This window comes from Prionailurus viverrinus, chromosome A1, assembly GCF_022837055.1.
Source record: "Prionailurus viverrinus isolate Anna chromosome A1, UM_Priviv_1.0, whole genome shotgun sequence".
Taxonomy (NCBI): domain Eukaryota; kingdom Metazoa; phylum Chordata; class Mammalia; order Carnivora; family Felidae; genus Prionailurus; species Prionailurus viverrinus.
In genome coordinates, this window is record NC_062561.1 from 229,805,299 (window position 1) to 229,819,831 (window position 14,533).

The window sequence follows — 14,533 nt, forward strand, 5'->3', positions numbered from 1 at the left end:
TCATTATTTGAGGCAGCGGGCCCTTGATCCAGGGGACTGGACTGGAAGTTTTTCCAAGTCAGGAGAAGCTGGGATGAGGTATTTTTTTTTTCCTCTCTGTCTCCCTCTCTAATGGGGAACTGCATCTTTGAAATTCTTTTCTAATCTCTCAGATCTCACTTCTCTAGACATTTTCTTAAAATATTGATGCCTGGTAGTGGGATTTCTGGTTCTAGGATTTAGGGTTTAGATGATCAAAAAGCACAGAGTATAGAAGTTAAATATTTAGTAGCTTTAAAAAAAATCAGAAGGCCATTTGCTCTTGTGCTTTGAACTCTGAGTTTATTTAATGACAAAAAATTTCAAATAATAATTCAGTAAGTCTGAATCTCTAGGATTAGAAGATCTTTATTTTTACTTTTGGTGGTAATGGGCTGCCCTGTATTGGGACCTCTCTAATATTTCATGATTGCAGGCTGACTTCCACTAAAGGATTGCTTTTCATCGTGAAAGAAGATTTGGAGTGTGATATTCCATGTTTCGAGCTAGTCTCCTACCGTGTACTGATTGCTCAGAAAACTCTTTTATGTGGGCCCCAAAGATGTGTTGGAGGATGAGAGGGCAACATTCTTTTTTTAATATTTTACTATTTAAGTAATTTCTCTACACCCAATGCAGGGCTCGAATTTATAACCCCGAGGTCAAGAGTCACCCACTCTTCCGATGGAGCCAGCCAGGCGCCTCAAGAGGGCACCATTTGTAATGAGGCATGTCCCTCACCCGAAAGAATAAGACTTGAAATTGCTTCATTTAGATTAATTTGTGAGGTGTCATTACAATTCCAATGGCAGATAGGTCCTTAGTAAACATCCCAATTTAACCTTTGTTTCAGCGTTACCAACAAGTATTTTCAAAATGAAACATATATGGCTTCAGATGACACTTCGTTGTGGTAAAAACAGTATTTTGGTTTCAGGTTGACTTTTTACTCTAGGTTTTTATTTTGTGTCCCAGAAAATTATACTGTTTCATGATATGTGGAGTTTAAAAATCAGTTTCATATTTTCAGGTAAATATACTGTGATTTGACTTGATGTTGACTTATTGTGGTGATCTTTTTACAATATATGCAAGTATGGAAATACTATGTTGTGCACCTGAAACTAACATAATGTTATATGTCAATTATGCCTCAAGAAAAAAAAAATAGTTCTTAACTTTAGCGAATAAGGAAGCACTCAAAATTTTCACAAAATGGTTCACCTCTATTACTCCCAAAGGAGTAGGTATTCAGCACTGAAAGAAAGTTTTAAAAATCAATTTCATCCTTGTAAGTAAATACAATGAACCAGTAACATTCCCATACAATAAAATTCTTATCTGATGGAACAATATCAGCACTTATTTTTATTAACCAAATGGCATAAAGCATTGTTATAACGATCTTTTCCTTCCCATCAAAATAATTCAGCTAACGACACAATGACTATTTCTTTAGGTCCTACAACACATCAAATCTAGTGGAAGACCTGAAGATTTTGTATAGAACAGCTGGACAGCAAGGCAGAGGAATCACTTTCATCTTCACGGACAATGAGATTAAGGATGAGTCAGTTTTGGAATACGTGAACAATGTTTTATCATCAGGGGAGGTAGGAGTTCATATATCTTCATGCATTTTGACTCTTCAGATGGCCTCCAGCTTGAGAGCTCTCTGTGTCCTTCCATCACAGTTGTTGAATGAGTGCTATTATGAGGGATTAGGAGATCCCTATGAGGAAGAATTGCTTTTTCTGTTGGGTTTGGAGAATAAAAGTGAGCTGATAGGATTTTTGATATGTCCATTTACCCCCTCCAAGGGCTATGACTTTGCAGTTAATAATAGAATTGTTTGTGTATTTTAAAATGTGGGGTATCTTATCTTGAGGACTTGGCTAATTTTTTAAAAAAAGGATGTGTAAAGCTTTTTATTTTGCTGTAGTCCTAATAGTTTATTTTTGCTTTTGTTTCCCTTGCCTGAGAAGACACATCTAGAAAAAATGTTGCTAAGGCTAATGCCACAGACCACTGCCTATGTTTTCTTCTAGGAGTTTTATGGTTTCAGGTCTTATATTTAGGTCTTTAAGCCATTTTCATTTCATTTCATTTCATTTCATTTCATTTCATTTCATTTCATTTCATTTTGTTTATGTTTGGAGAGCAGAGAAAGAGACAGAATGTGGGTAGAGAGGGAGAAAGAGAATCCCAAGTAGGCTCCATGCTCTCAGCACAGAGGGCTTGATGTCACAAACTGAGATTATGACCTGAGCTGAAATCAAGAGCTGGACACTCAACTGATCGAGCTACCCAGACTCCCCATTACCACACTGTTTTGATTATTATGGGTTTGCAGTTCATTTTGAAATCTGGAATTGTGATACATTCATCTTTGTTCTTCCTTTTCAAAGTTGCTTTGGCTATTGGGGGTCTTTTGTGGTTCCATACAAATATTAGGATTATTCTAGTTTTGCAGAAAATACTATTGGTATATTGATAGGGATTGCATTGAATCTGTAGATTGCTTTGGGAAATATGGACATTTAATAACATTAATTCTTTTAATCTATTAGTATGGGGGTGTGCTCAATCGGTTGAGCATCTGACTCTTGATTTTGGCTCATGTTATGATCTCATGGTTTCATGGGATTGAGCCTCGTGTCAGGCTCTGTGCTGACAGTGTGGAGCCTGCTTGGGATTCTCTCTCTCCTTCTTGCCTGGCCCCTGCTCACATGCATGTATGCTCTCTCTCATTCAAAATAAATAAGTAAACATTTAAAAAAATCTATAAGCATGGAATGTCTTTCCATTTGTTTGTGTCATGAGGACTTTTGTTAATTTTTAAAGGTGAGTTTTAGGACACAAATGGAGGAAAGATATCATATGTATTGACCTATATATTTTGATCCGTTTGCATATGCCTGTACTGAATTTGAATGTTTGCACTTCTTTTGAAGGTCTCCAACCTATTTGCTCGTGATGAAATTGATGAAATTAATAGTGATCTCCTATCAGTCATGAAAAAAGAATACCCCAGGCGCCCTCCTACCAATGAGAACCTGTATGACTACTTCATGAGTCGGGTCCGGCAGAACCTTCATATTGTGCTCTGCTTTTCACCTGTGGGGGAGAAATTTCGAAATCGAGCTTTGAAGTTCCCTGCCCTTATTTCAGGATGCACCATTGACTGGTTCAGCCGATGGCCTAAAGATGCCTTAGTTGCTGGTTAGTGTGGTGGACATTTTTGTCAGTTTTTGGTTAACATTGTGTGTGTGTGTGTGTGTGTGTGTGTGTGTGTGTGTGCGCACGCATGTTTATTTATATTCTGTGCTGTTTGTTCTCTCTGTACTGGATTGAGTCAAAAGTCACTTTGTCCAGCAGTTTAGGATATTTACAAGATGCTGCTCTTTCATATTAGGTAGCTAATTTTTCCCAGAGTGTGGTTATCAGATAGTGATCTTCAGTCTGTACTCCCTTGGATTAATTTCCAGTGATTCTAGTCTTCTCAGGGATGCTTAAAGGCTTTGTCTCTGTTGGATACCCAGACACGTTCCAGGATGTCCCAGGAAGGCACTGAGGTTTTAACTGCTTTGATAGCATTTGTGTTCTTTTCAAAGTGGATTGGCCAATCTCAGAGTAGTTGAAGCCAAATGTCTCTTGGACGTTTTGTTCTCGTGGCTGCAGTGCTGGAAATCAAAGAAGAAGACATTATCCAGCAGTCCTCTGATGGTTCCTATCCTTGAAAGGAATGTTAGCTAGAGTGTTCTGGGACTTGGATCCTTGCTGCTTCCACTTCTGTGGAAGAGATGTTAGTAGAGGAGATGTTAGAGATCATTGAGTTTATTTTTTTTCAGCTTTGGGGGAGAAATTGTTTGTGGATATTTTAAGTGATCGGGATGTTTAGGCCTCACTCACCCTTGACCTGTTGTATCAGAATCTCAGGGGTGCCCTGTCTCATGGCAGTGGTTTTTCAAACTTTTTGTCTGGTTATGTTTTAATAATAATTCAGAAGAGTCCTATTTCCCAGTAATACGTTGCTGGTAGCCTTGGTAGATAAAAGTGAGGTGAAGGAGGTGAGGAAGGGGCTGGAGCCTGCCCTCCCAGCCCCAGCCCACGTCTGTGTCACACCCACATCTGGCGCTCCAGTTCTAGGGTGCCCAGTGTGAGAATGACCGATTAGCCCATCTCCTACAGATGGAGACACGGGGGACGCTGAAGCCGAGGGACTTGTCAGAGATTTAAGAAGCACTAGGATCTGTACTGGGGGAGGAACCCAGGTTTTATAGATTTATATATATTTTTAACAAATTCTTACCCACTGGGGACATTGTATTCCCTGCAAACTGCTGTTGACAATAATGTTTTTCCAATCTGTGGCTTTTGAACACAGAAGGTTTTTACATCTTCAAAGTACACATGTACATTTTCCTCTTTTGTCTTCTAAGGTTTGAGAAAAGGCCAGTGATTTAAAATTTTAAGTCCTCTTAAAATGTAAACACAACTAAGGGTAAAGCTTTAAAATTCCTTGAAGTAGGATATAAATGCAGAGCACACAATGACAGAATTTAAGAGCTATATTAAAGTTAACTATGAAACATGGTAATTAGTATGCAAGTACTTTGTAGGGTGGCATGTAAGGTATTATTATGAACAATAAAATAACAATTTCAGGTGACAAACATTGTAATATACCATAATTAAGATGATTTAATTTAAATATGGAGCCCTTCCTGCTAGGTCTGTATTTCAATCATTTTTTTTATTACAAGACAAAGGCCTCACTGATCTTTCCTTTGTTAATTTCTCACAAATCTGCCCCTTTCTTTTAAATCTCATCGTATCAACCCAAGCCAGGATTACATGGAGGTCAGGGAAGTTTTCATTTCCGTGTAGTTGTTTCCTAGCTGCTGTCCTGACTTTCAACGGATGAGGCTCCTTGTTTGTTTATTGCGAATGTATTTATTGAACTCCATGCTGTTTATAGAGCCAGGCATAGTAGGGAGTAATGTGGGCTTGTGTCTTCAGTCCGGATCCTCTTCCCAGGCAAGCTCATTGTCATCCTTCTGGGTGATGTGCCCCATCAACTTTTCTCTCTAGTCTCGTCGGTCCTCTGGCTGCCTGCTTGATACATTCTGTGCACTTGGCTGCCTGCTTGATACATCCTCATGGGGGCTTTACAGACCGCTACTCCACGTGTCTGCAGCTGAACTGCCTCTCCTCTGGTCCCTTCCCCAGGAAGTCCCACCATCGTCCACAAAACCATGCAATCAGAGAGCTTTGTCTTTGTCTTGAACATCCCAGCTTCCTTCAGCTCTCAAGTCTGCGCCATTGGCAAATCACTTTGACTTTTTCTTTTAAGTTTATTTATTTATTTGGGGCGGGAGGGTCAGAGAGAGAGAGGGAGAGAGAGAATCCCAAGTAGCCTCCACACTGCAGCTCGTAGCCTGACACGGAGCTCAATCTCATGAACCATGAGATTATGACCAAAGCCAAAATCAAGAGTCAGATGCTTAACCAACTGAGCCACCCAGGTACCCCAAGTTGACTTTATCTTTTAAATACTGGGGGACTGTCTCCAGCACTTTCCCTCTCACAGATGTCCCAGGCCAAGCTGTCATTGTCACTCACCTGGAAAACCCAGATCACTTTCTAATGACCTCTCCTCCTCTTCCAGCTGTCTGCCATCTATCCCACAATGCTGACAGAAGAATGAGGAATACACAAACCCAACCACACAGCTTTCTACTTAGAGCCTTGCATGACCTCCCCGTGCTCTTGGGGGAAAGGCCACGTTACGTAGCCTGGCCTCCCAGGCTGGGAAGAGTGGCCCTGCCCACCCCCCATCTTCCCTTGAGGTCACTCTTTCTTCCTATTCTGTTCTTCTCGATCCTTGAACAGGCTGCTTTTTCTTCCCATGTGACACCCTCCTCCTCCATCCTATTGAACCCTCCTCCCTTTGTCTGGATGGTGCTGGCTCAGTCAAACTTCCCTTCCTAAGGGGAACAATCCTGCCTCCCCTTCTCCCCACAAAACTGATCCCATGGTATCACGTCATAGCACTCTGTGCTCTTCCTTCCTGGGGCTAACCACAGTCTGCCATTTGTGTAGTTGTGTGTTGATCTGGCCCACTAGACTAAAAACTCCATGAGGTCAAGGACTACCTATCTTTTATTCACAATCTGGGCAGCTACCAGTGCTGAATGAATGAGTCAGTCTGTCAAAGTTCATTTACTTGCAGTCTTCTCTAACCCAACACAAACCTTCTCTCTCTTTTTCTCCCCAGATATCTCTTTTGTTTGTCCTCTGAATATGCTTTAATCATACTTATTCTCCATACATTGTCCCCCTTAGATCAAGAATATTCTCTTCAGTCTCCTCTGTTTATCTAAGTTCCAGAGCTTAGTCAGAACTCATCACATCCTTCACTCTTTTTTTGTTCTCTAAGGAATATTTAGTTTCCCGCCCTCCCATCTTGGACCTCCTATATCTTAGCACGTAGACTTTATATCATGTATCTGGTATTGAAATCTTCTTAAACTATTGATAACCTGTAATTTTTTGTGGTATGTCTTCAGTCTAGTCTGGTAAGTGTTTACTGTGCTAGTCACAGTAGTGGATGAAATAATTATAAGATATAAGACATAGCTCCTTTATTTAGTAAATACAAAATCTTGTTGGGAAAACCAACATCTACGCACCTAATATTAACCTTGCTTCTGTTAATTGGAAAGAATACCATGTGTGGGTATTGCAAATACTTAATATACTTAGGAACTTAAGTGTTGTTTATTCTTTTTGGAAAATTAGCCATGAGGTTTCTAGAAACAACCTTATTCAAGTTGTCTTCAGGATTCTGATTCTAAGTTAAATTATTATCTCCAGCCACATCAGAAAGGAAATACATGATTTCATTTGCGTTAGTATATATCATTTAGATTATACTATTTCCCATAAAATATTAAATTGTATATATATATATTTTAATTTTTTTTTCAACGTTTATTTATTTTTGGGACAGAGAGAGACAGAGCATGAACGGGGGAGGGGCAGAGAAAGAGGGAGACACGGAATCGGAAACAGGCTTCAGGCTCTGAGCCATCAGCCCAGAGCCCGATGCGGGATTCGAACTCACGGACCGCGAGATTGTGACCTGGCTGAAGTCGGACGCTTAACCGACTGCGCCACCCAGGTGCCCCAAATTGTATATTTTTATAATTAGTATTTTATTGATATTTTATTCTTTAACAAAAATTTTTTTTAATGTTTATTTTTGAGACAGAAAGAGAGCATGAACGGGGGAGGGGCAGAGAGAGAGGGAGACACAGAATCTGAAGCAGGCTCCAGGCTCTGAACTGTCAGCACAGAGCCTGAACCCACGAATGGGGAGATCATGACCTGAGCTGAAGTCAGATGCTCAACTGACTGAACCACCCAGGCGCCCCGATTAATATTTTATTCTTTAAGATGGATTTTTTGTTTCTTAAGCCTGTTTATTGAGGTATGAATGATATACAAAGAGCTGAGCATATTTAAAATATACAACTTGATATATTTCAAGGTAAATACACACCCATGGGACTATCATTGTAACCATAGACAATCCATCACCTCCAGAAGTTTCCTTCTGACTTCTTAAGTGTAAGAAGTTCTTAAGTTATTTCTTTATTATTATTATTATTATTATTATTATTTTGTGATAAGAACATGACGTAAGATCTCTTGTAGTAATTTTAAGTATACAAATAGCATTGTTAGCTATAGGCATCATGATACAGAGTAGACTTCTAGGACTTATTCATGAATAGCTAAAACTTTGTACTTTTTGTTACTTTCTGACTGGGAGGAGGGGGAACTGGGACCCCCTCTTCCTAGTCCCTGGCAATTACAGTTCTCTCTGCTTCTATGAGTCTGACACTTCAGAGTCCTCCTATAAGTGGTATCATGGAGTATTTGTCCTTCTGTGTCTGGCTTATTTCACTTAGCATAATGCCCTCCACGTTCATCCATGTTGTTGCAAATGGTAGGTGTCTTTTTTTTTTTTTTTTGGCAGGCTGTCTTTTTTAAGGCCGAATAATATTCTATTGCATGTATATCCATTTAACCATCAACAGACATTTAAATTGTTTCCACGCCTTGGCTACTGTAAATAACGTTGTTATGAGCACAGGGGCACAGATATCTCTGGGACAGTGATATTACTTCCTTTGGAAATGTGCCTGGAAGTGTGATTGTTGTATCATATGGTAGCTCTATTTTTAATTTTTTGAGGACCCTCCACACTGTGAGGACCCTCCTTTTTTTGAACACCCTTGCCAACATTTGTTATCTTTTGGTTTTTTTGATAATGGTCATCCTAACCGATGTGAAGTGATATCTCATTGTTATTTTGATTTGCATTTCCCTGGTGATTGGTGATGTTGAACACTTTTTCATATATTTGTTGGCCATTTGTGTGTCTTCTTTAAAGAAATCTCTTTTAATTTATCTATTCTTTTTTAGAAAATTTTTTCAAGTTTATTTATTTTCAGGAGACAGAGACAGCGTGAGCAGGGGAGGGGCAGAGAGAGAGAATCCCAAGCAGGCTCCACGCTGTCAGTACAGAGCCTGATGTGGGGCTTGAACTCATGAAGCATGAGAACATGACCTGAACCGAAATTGTGTCAGACGCCTCCCTGACTGAGTCACCCAGGCACCTCCCCACTTTGTCCATTTTAATCAAGTTACTTGTTTTTTTGCTGTTGAGTTGTAGGAGTTATTTATTTCACCTGTTGTCTCTTATCAGAGGTACAGTTCGCAAATATTTTCTCCCCCATTCCATAAGTTACTCGTTCACTTGTTAATTGATTTCTTTGCAGTGCAGGAGATTTTTTCGTTTGGTGTAGCCCCATGTTGTTTTTGCTTTTGTTGCCTGTGCTTTTGGTGTCATGTGCAAAAATTATGGCCAAGAGCATTGTCAAGGAGCTTACCCATTATGCTTCCTCCTGAGAGTTTTATGGTTTCAGGTCTTATGGTTAAGTCTTTAATTTACTTAATCTATTTTAATCTCAAAATAGATTAAACAATGCATAGAGTGTTGTGTATGGTGTAAGACAGTAGTCCGATTTCATTCTTTTGCATGTAGATATCCACTTTTTCCAACACCACTTATTGAAGAGACTATCCTTTCCTTGTTGTGTATTCTTGGCACCCTTGTTGAAAATCAATATGGGTTTATTTCTGAACTTTCTTCTGTTCCGTTGGTCTATATGTCTATTTTTAAGGCCAATACCACACTGTTTTAATTACTGTAACCTTGTAATATATTTTGAAATCAGGAAGTGTGACGCCTCCAGTTTTGTTCTTGCTCAGAATTGCTTTGGTTTTTTTTGGGTTTTCTGTTGTTCCATATGAATTTTAGGATTGTTTTCTCTATTTCTGTAAAAAAAAGCCATTGGAATTTTGATCAGGACTCTATTGAATCTGTAGATGGCTTTGGGTAGTATGGACATTTGAAAATAATAATTCTTCCAAATCATAAACATGTGATGTCTTTTCATATATTTGTGTTTATTTTAATTTCTTTCATTAGTAGTTTATGGTTTTTAGCGTACAAGTCTTTCATTTCCTTTGGTGGAGTTTATTCCTACATATTTTATTCTTTTGGATGCTATCATTATAAATTAGTTCTTCTTAATTTCTTTTTTGGATTGATGTTATTGCACAGAGTATTTTTCTAATTTAAAGATGCTTACTTAGAAGGTTAATACTAGATTTTGTAGTATTTTCATAACTAAAGTGCTTTTGGGAAAAATGTGAGTTTTTTCATATGTGAATTTAAATTGACTAAGTCTCTTGATAAAGCATTTAAAGAAAAATATGCCTTGTTTTATGTTGTAAAGTCTTGTCTTTTCCACCATTTAATAACATCCACTTTGGCAAACCTTTGTTTTTAGCTTTATATGGCATTGTCTTGAATGAATTGTTTCTTTAAATGTCTGTATTCTCTTCATTCTGGTGGTCTTGTCTGTATTTTTTTTTTTTTCTCTTTTTTGTCCCTTCCTTGGCTACCTTTAGTTTAGTCTTCATTTCCAAGATGGTTTTGTCTTTTTCTTCTTTTTTCCTGAGTTCAGTCAATTCCTGTTTTCATTTCTTCCTGATACATTATTTGGCCAGTTTCTTTTTAACTTTTGAATTTATGATTCAAAGTAGTTTATGACTCATTCAAAGGCTTCTTTGGGGATACTGGCATCAATTTGTGGTGTGTTACAGTTTTAATTTGGTTTTTTTTTTTTTTTTTTGGGAGAATGAGGGGCAGAGGTTTCCATCAGCTGAGGCATTTTGATTTTCCTTTCCTATTTCATTTTTTATTAGGTTTTTTCGTTTAATTCCAGTATTATTAAGATAGTAGTCTTGCATTTCTTAATGATACTCTGTGGTACTAATGTCACTCCTAAACCCATGAACTTCATTTAGATTTCTCCATGGTAAAGGTAACTTTTAATGTTCTTCTAGATTACATTTTAAATAAGCACATTGTTATAAAAATAGGCCATCTTCACTTGAAAATGAAGTCTCAAGCAAAATCAATAGCATATATATGGTGTATTTTTTTTCAAAGAAGGCCATTTTAATTATGTGAATAAAATGGCCCTCTTTGAGAATTATTACTTGATTTATAATATACAAGACATGGTCTTATGAGCTAGCCACCCTGCTTCTGCAGCCGCTCACAGCTGGTGATACATCATCAAGAAGGCAGCTTCACGTGCTAACCCCTCAGAAAGTAATGCCAACCACAACAGTATCCACATTTTTTCTGGGAAAATTAGCCTATTTTGCTTATGAAGCACGTTAGTCAATAAATATTTTTGGACTTGGTGCTGCAGTTGAATGTGTTTGCTTAGCACTCTAAAAGACTACAGAGTTCAGTTCTCTTTGGATTTCTAAATCAAGGTGACATAGGCTTTGGAGTCCATCATCCTTGGATCGAATCGCCAATCTGCCATCTGCAAGGAAACTCTCTAAGCCTCATTATTCTTCTGTACAAAAGGTACATATTAAAATTCATCACTTAGGGATGTTGTAAGGATTAACTGATAAGGTTTTGTGAAGATTAGACATGCTTGCCCTCTGAAGGTATCGGTTAAGAATGTGTTTGGCTCTAAGAGAAAACCAGAGAAGTGCTTGCTCAAGCAAGTACTTTTTTCTCCCCCCTTCTCCTGCTGCCAAGGAAATACAGAGCTGTGCAGTCCAGGATGATGCCATTTGGGGGGTCCTACTCCTTCTATCTTGCTGTTGTCCTTAGGGTGTGGCTTTTACTCTTACAGGCACAAAGTGGCTGTTGCATCTCCAGACATTATGTTTGTTGATGCCTTGTGAAATTTGCCTTTTAGTTCAGGGCAACGTTCTTCCCCAAGAACTTTTGTCTGCACGTCATTGGCCTCAACTGGGTCACCCCTACTTGTAAGAAAGTCTGGACAATCGAGGAATTTTAGTTGGGCACATTGTTACCTTGAGCAAAATAGAGATTCTTTTAGTAACAAAGAGAGAGGATGCTGCTGGATAGGCAACTCATGTCCCTCTTTCACTTTGTTACTTCAATTCTTTTCATCTCAATGAAGTGGAAATTGAAGGGCACTAAAATTCAGGCAGTGATCCGAACATTCTCCTCTCTATCCCACACATACCTCACCTCATTCCCATCAAGTGCTGTGAGCACACAACACCAAAATATAACCCATACCAACCTCAGGCTTCAGTCTGAAGATGGGCCCCCAAACTGGCATTGCTGCTTTGGTGATTAGATAATAGAGATGACCTTGGAAGGGTTTTCCATGGCCTCTTGCTTGAGCTTAGCAGGCTTTGGTCACGCTAAGTAAAAGTGATCTGATTGTTTTCATAACCTTTCCTGCACCAGAGATTGTGGGTCCTTGGAAAAATATCCTTTGAATCTACTCTATTTTTATTCTCTTTGACTTTTAGAGAGATAAAAACAGCACTTGCTACATAAAAAAGAATTCCCCATATTGATACTCTCTGTTCACATAAGAAGGGAAAAAATCATTACATAGTAAATACAAGGAGGTTTTCAGAAAGTGGGAACCTCCCCGAGGATACCCTGTAATGCCAAGTAAAGCACTTAGTATCATGCCTGGTGCATGGTGAATATTGCAGCTGTAGGGGTTAATACCTACAAAAACTTTATCCTAGGCAAAGATTGTTCCTGTGTTCCTGGTGCCTAGACTTAAACTTCCTAGAAGTTAAACTGTTCTTTGTAGAGATTGCTTAACTCATATCAGAAAATATGACTTCTGAGTCTTAATTTATGGCCTTTCAATGTATATGGTAAACTTTGTTTATAACCAAGCCGAGAAATGGTACCTATTATTTACATAGATGTAAATACTACCCCACAATTGCTTTAAGAACTTAATTTAGTGATCAGTTGCTAATCACTTTTTATTTCTTTGCCAACTATCACCAGATAGGTTTGTTTACTTGATTCCTTCTCTTTCCTTCCCTTTTTATTGGCCATATTTCTATTTGCAACTCTTATGTACATTATTCAATGCTTTAAGTACTTTTCAAGCAAATCCGTACGCAGTTTTGTATCCCCCAAGATACATAAAGTTGGTTATGATAACTTCTAACTGCATTGTGCATGACCTTTGTAAATTCCTTGGCATTGAGACCAAATTTCATACTAGTCTTTAGCTCCACGGTGCCATCACAGGGCTCGGTGTGCCGCAGACACTCAGCGTGTTTGTGGTGATTGATTAGGTCTGGCTTTATGGCCTCTTCCTACAATAGGAAATGCTGCCTTAGAATGGGTCCCATGATTGGCGGTATCGGGAAGACAAAGGTCTTCAACAGGAGGTTTTTACCCAAACATTTTTAAAGGACACTGTAAATTAGAATTGACTCAAATGGCCACCCACCCCTTTTAAGAACTGGATGACCCAGGCATAAAAAAATATAGTGGCAAACATTCCACATACCAAATGCAGTCAGAGCCTGGGGGAATTAAGGGTATGACAGGTTCTGCATTTAAAAATAAATGAGAATGTTAAATTTGAGTACCAGGTGGGCACTGATTTCTGAGTTATTTGTACCACTTTTGCCCTTATGTGAAGCATAAAACAGGCTGGCAGTTGACCAGAACCCGCAGCCATGCAGAAGAGACTTCTTTGCATAAGTAACAGAAAACAAAGGCTGATGATAGTCTTGAGGTCTGTTACAGCTTTATAAATGAAAGGGAAAATAAAATTGTTGAAATCATAGGCCTGGGGCCAAAAATGCTGACAGATATTTACCAAGTTTGGGTATAAAAATGGTATGCAGTCCTAAAAAATGTTCAAAATCAGCCAGTTAACTTTTCAGATGGTCATTCGTGTGTATATTTCACACACTGCCGTCCTTATTCCTTCTAGTGTCTGAACACTTCCTGTCCCCCTGTGATATTGACTGCAGTTTGGAAACCAAGAAGGAAGTGGTCCAATGCATGGGCTCTTTCCAGGACGGGGTAGCTGAGAAGTGTGTTGATTATTTCCAGAGATTCCGACGGCCTGCTCATGTGACTCCCAAGTCGTACCTCTCCTTTATTCAAGGCTATATGCTCACATATGGAGAAAAGCGTGCAGAAGTGCAAACCCTGGCCAACAGGTAAGTGTGAAGTTCGGATATAAAGTTGTTTTAAAGCATTGGCTCTCAACGGGGAGCAAATTTGCTCCTAGGGAGCATTTTGCAATGACTAGAAACATTCTTGTTTGTTACAACTCAGGTGGTCGGGAAGGGGTGCTGTTGGCAGCAAATGAGTAGAGGTCAGGGATGCTGCTAACATCTCACAGTGCACGGGATAGCCCTCTGCAGCAAAGAATCAGCCCCAAATGCCAATAGTGCTGAGGCTGAGGCACCCTCCTCTCAAGCCTATTCCAAGGATTAGTCCATGATTGCTAGGAGCTTTGTTTTTGCCCAGCAGAATAAAGTGTTGCCAAGTGTTCATGCGACCTACTACTTGCTATAATACTGAATGACATAATGGAGGAAATAGAGAATTCAGAGTGCCCGCCTCCCTCCACTCATCCTTCTCTGGAATGCTGACGTTCACTGGCTGGAGAATACCCTGCTTCACTGAACTCTGTTCCAGATTTCACTGCTCTGCCCAGCTCTCTTCTGAACACCTATAGCTTCTGCTTGGATATGGCCAGAACCAGCCAGGGATGCTTCATAAGGGACCCTGGGTGGGACACTGGACTGACTGACTCTGAGGGCCCTGGTCTTTGAGGTTACATTATCTCAGGCCCAGACAGGCAGCATCCCTTCGCGGGGTGGTTCTGATGGCTTCATTCCTTGATTTGTTTCATTCCTTAACCCCAAATCTTTCTTCTTTTAACTTAATTGGTTTTTTTTAATAAAACAAAACAGAAGTTATTTATTTTCCTTCCTCCAGATTCGGGTTTCAAGCATTTGAAGTCTCATGTCATTTAACTAAACTTCATCAGGCCTGTTTCCTTCATGATACAGATTCTAGACCCACGAT

At 39.3% G+C, this 14,533-nt stretch overlaps 1 protein-coding gene across 1 annotated transcript in view; it reads left to right on the forward strand.

Moving 5' to 3' along the window:
• The window catches only part of DNAH5 (dynein axonemal heavy chain 5), a 237,404-nt gene that overhangs the window by 154,103 nt on the left and 68,768 nt on the right, over positions 1–14,533 (forward strand). Inside the window, exons 54-56 of the mRNA XM_047860273.1 lie at positions 1,478–1,631; positions 2,973–3,240; positions 13,425–13,656. Of these exons, the coding sequence (XP_047716229.1) occupies positions 1,478–1,631; positions 2,973–3,240; positions 13,425–13,656 (654 nt within the window). The remainder of the gene's footprint in view (positions 1–1,477; positions 1,632–2,972; positions 3,241–13,424; positions 13,657–14,533) is intronic.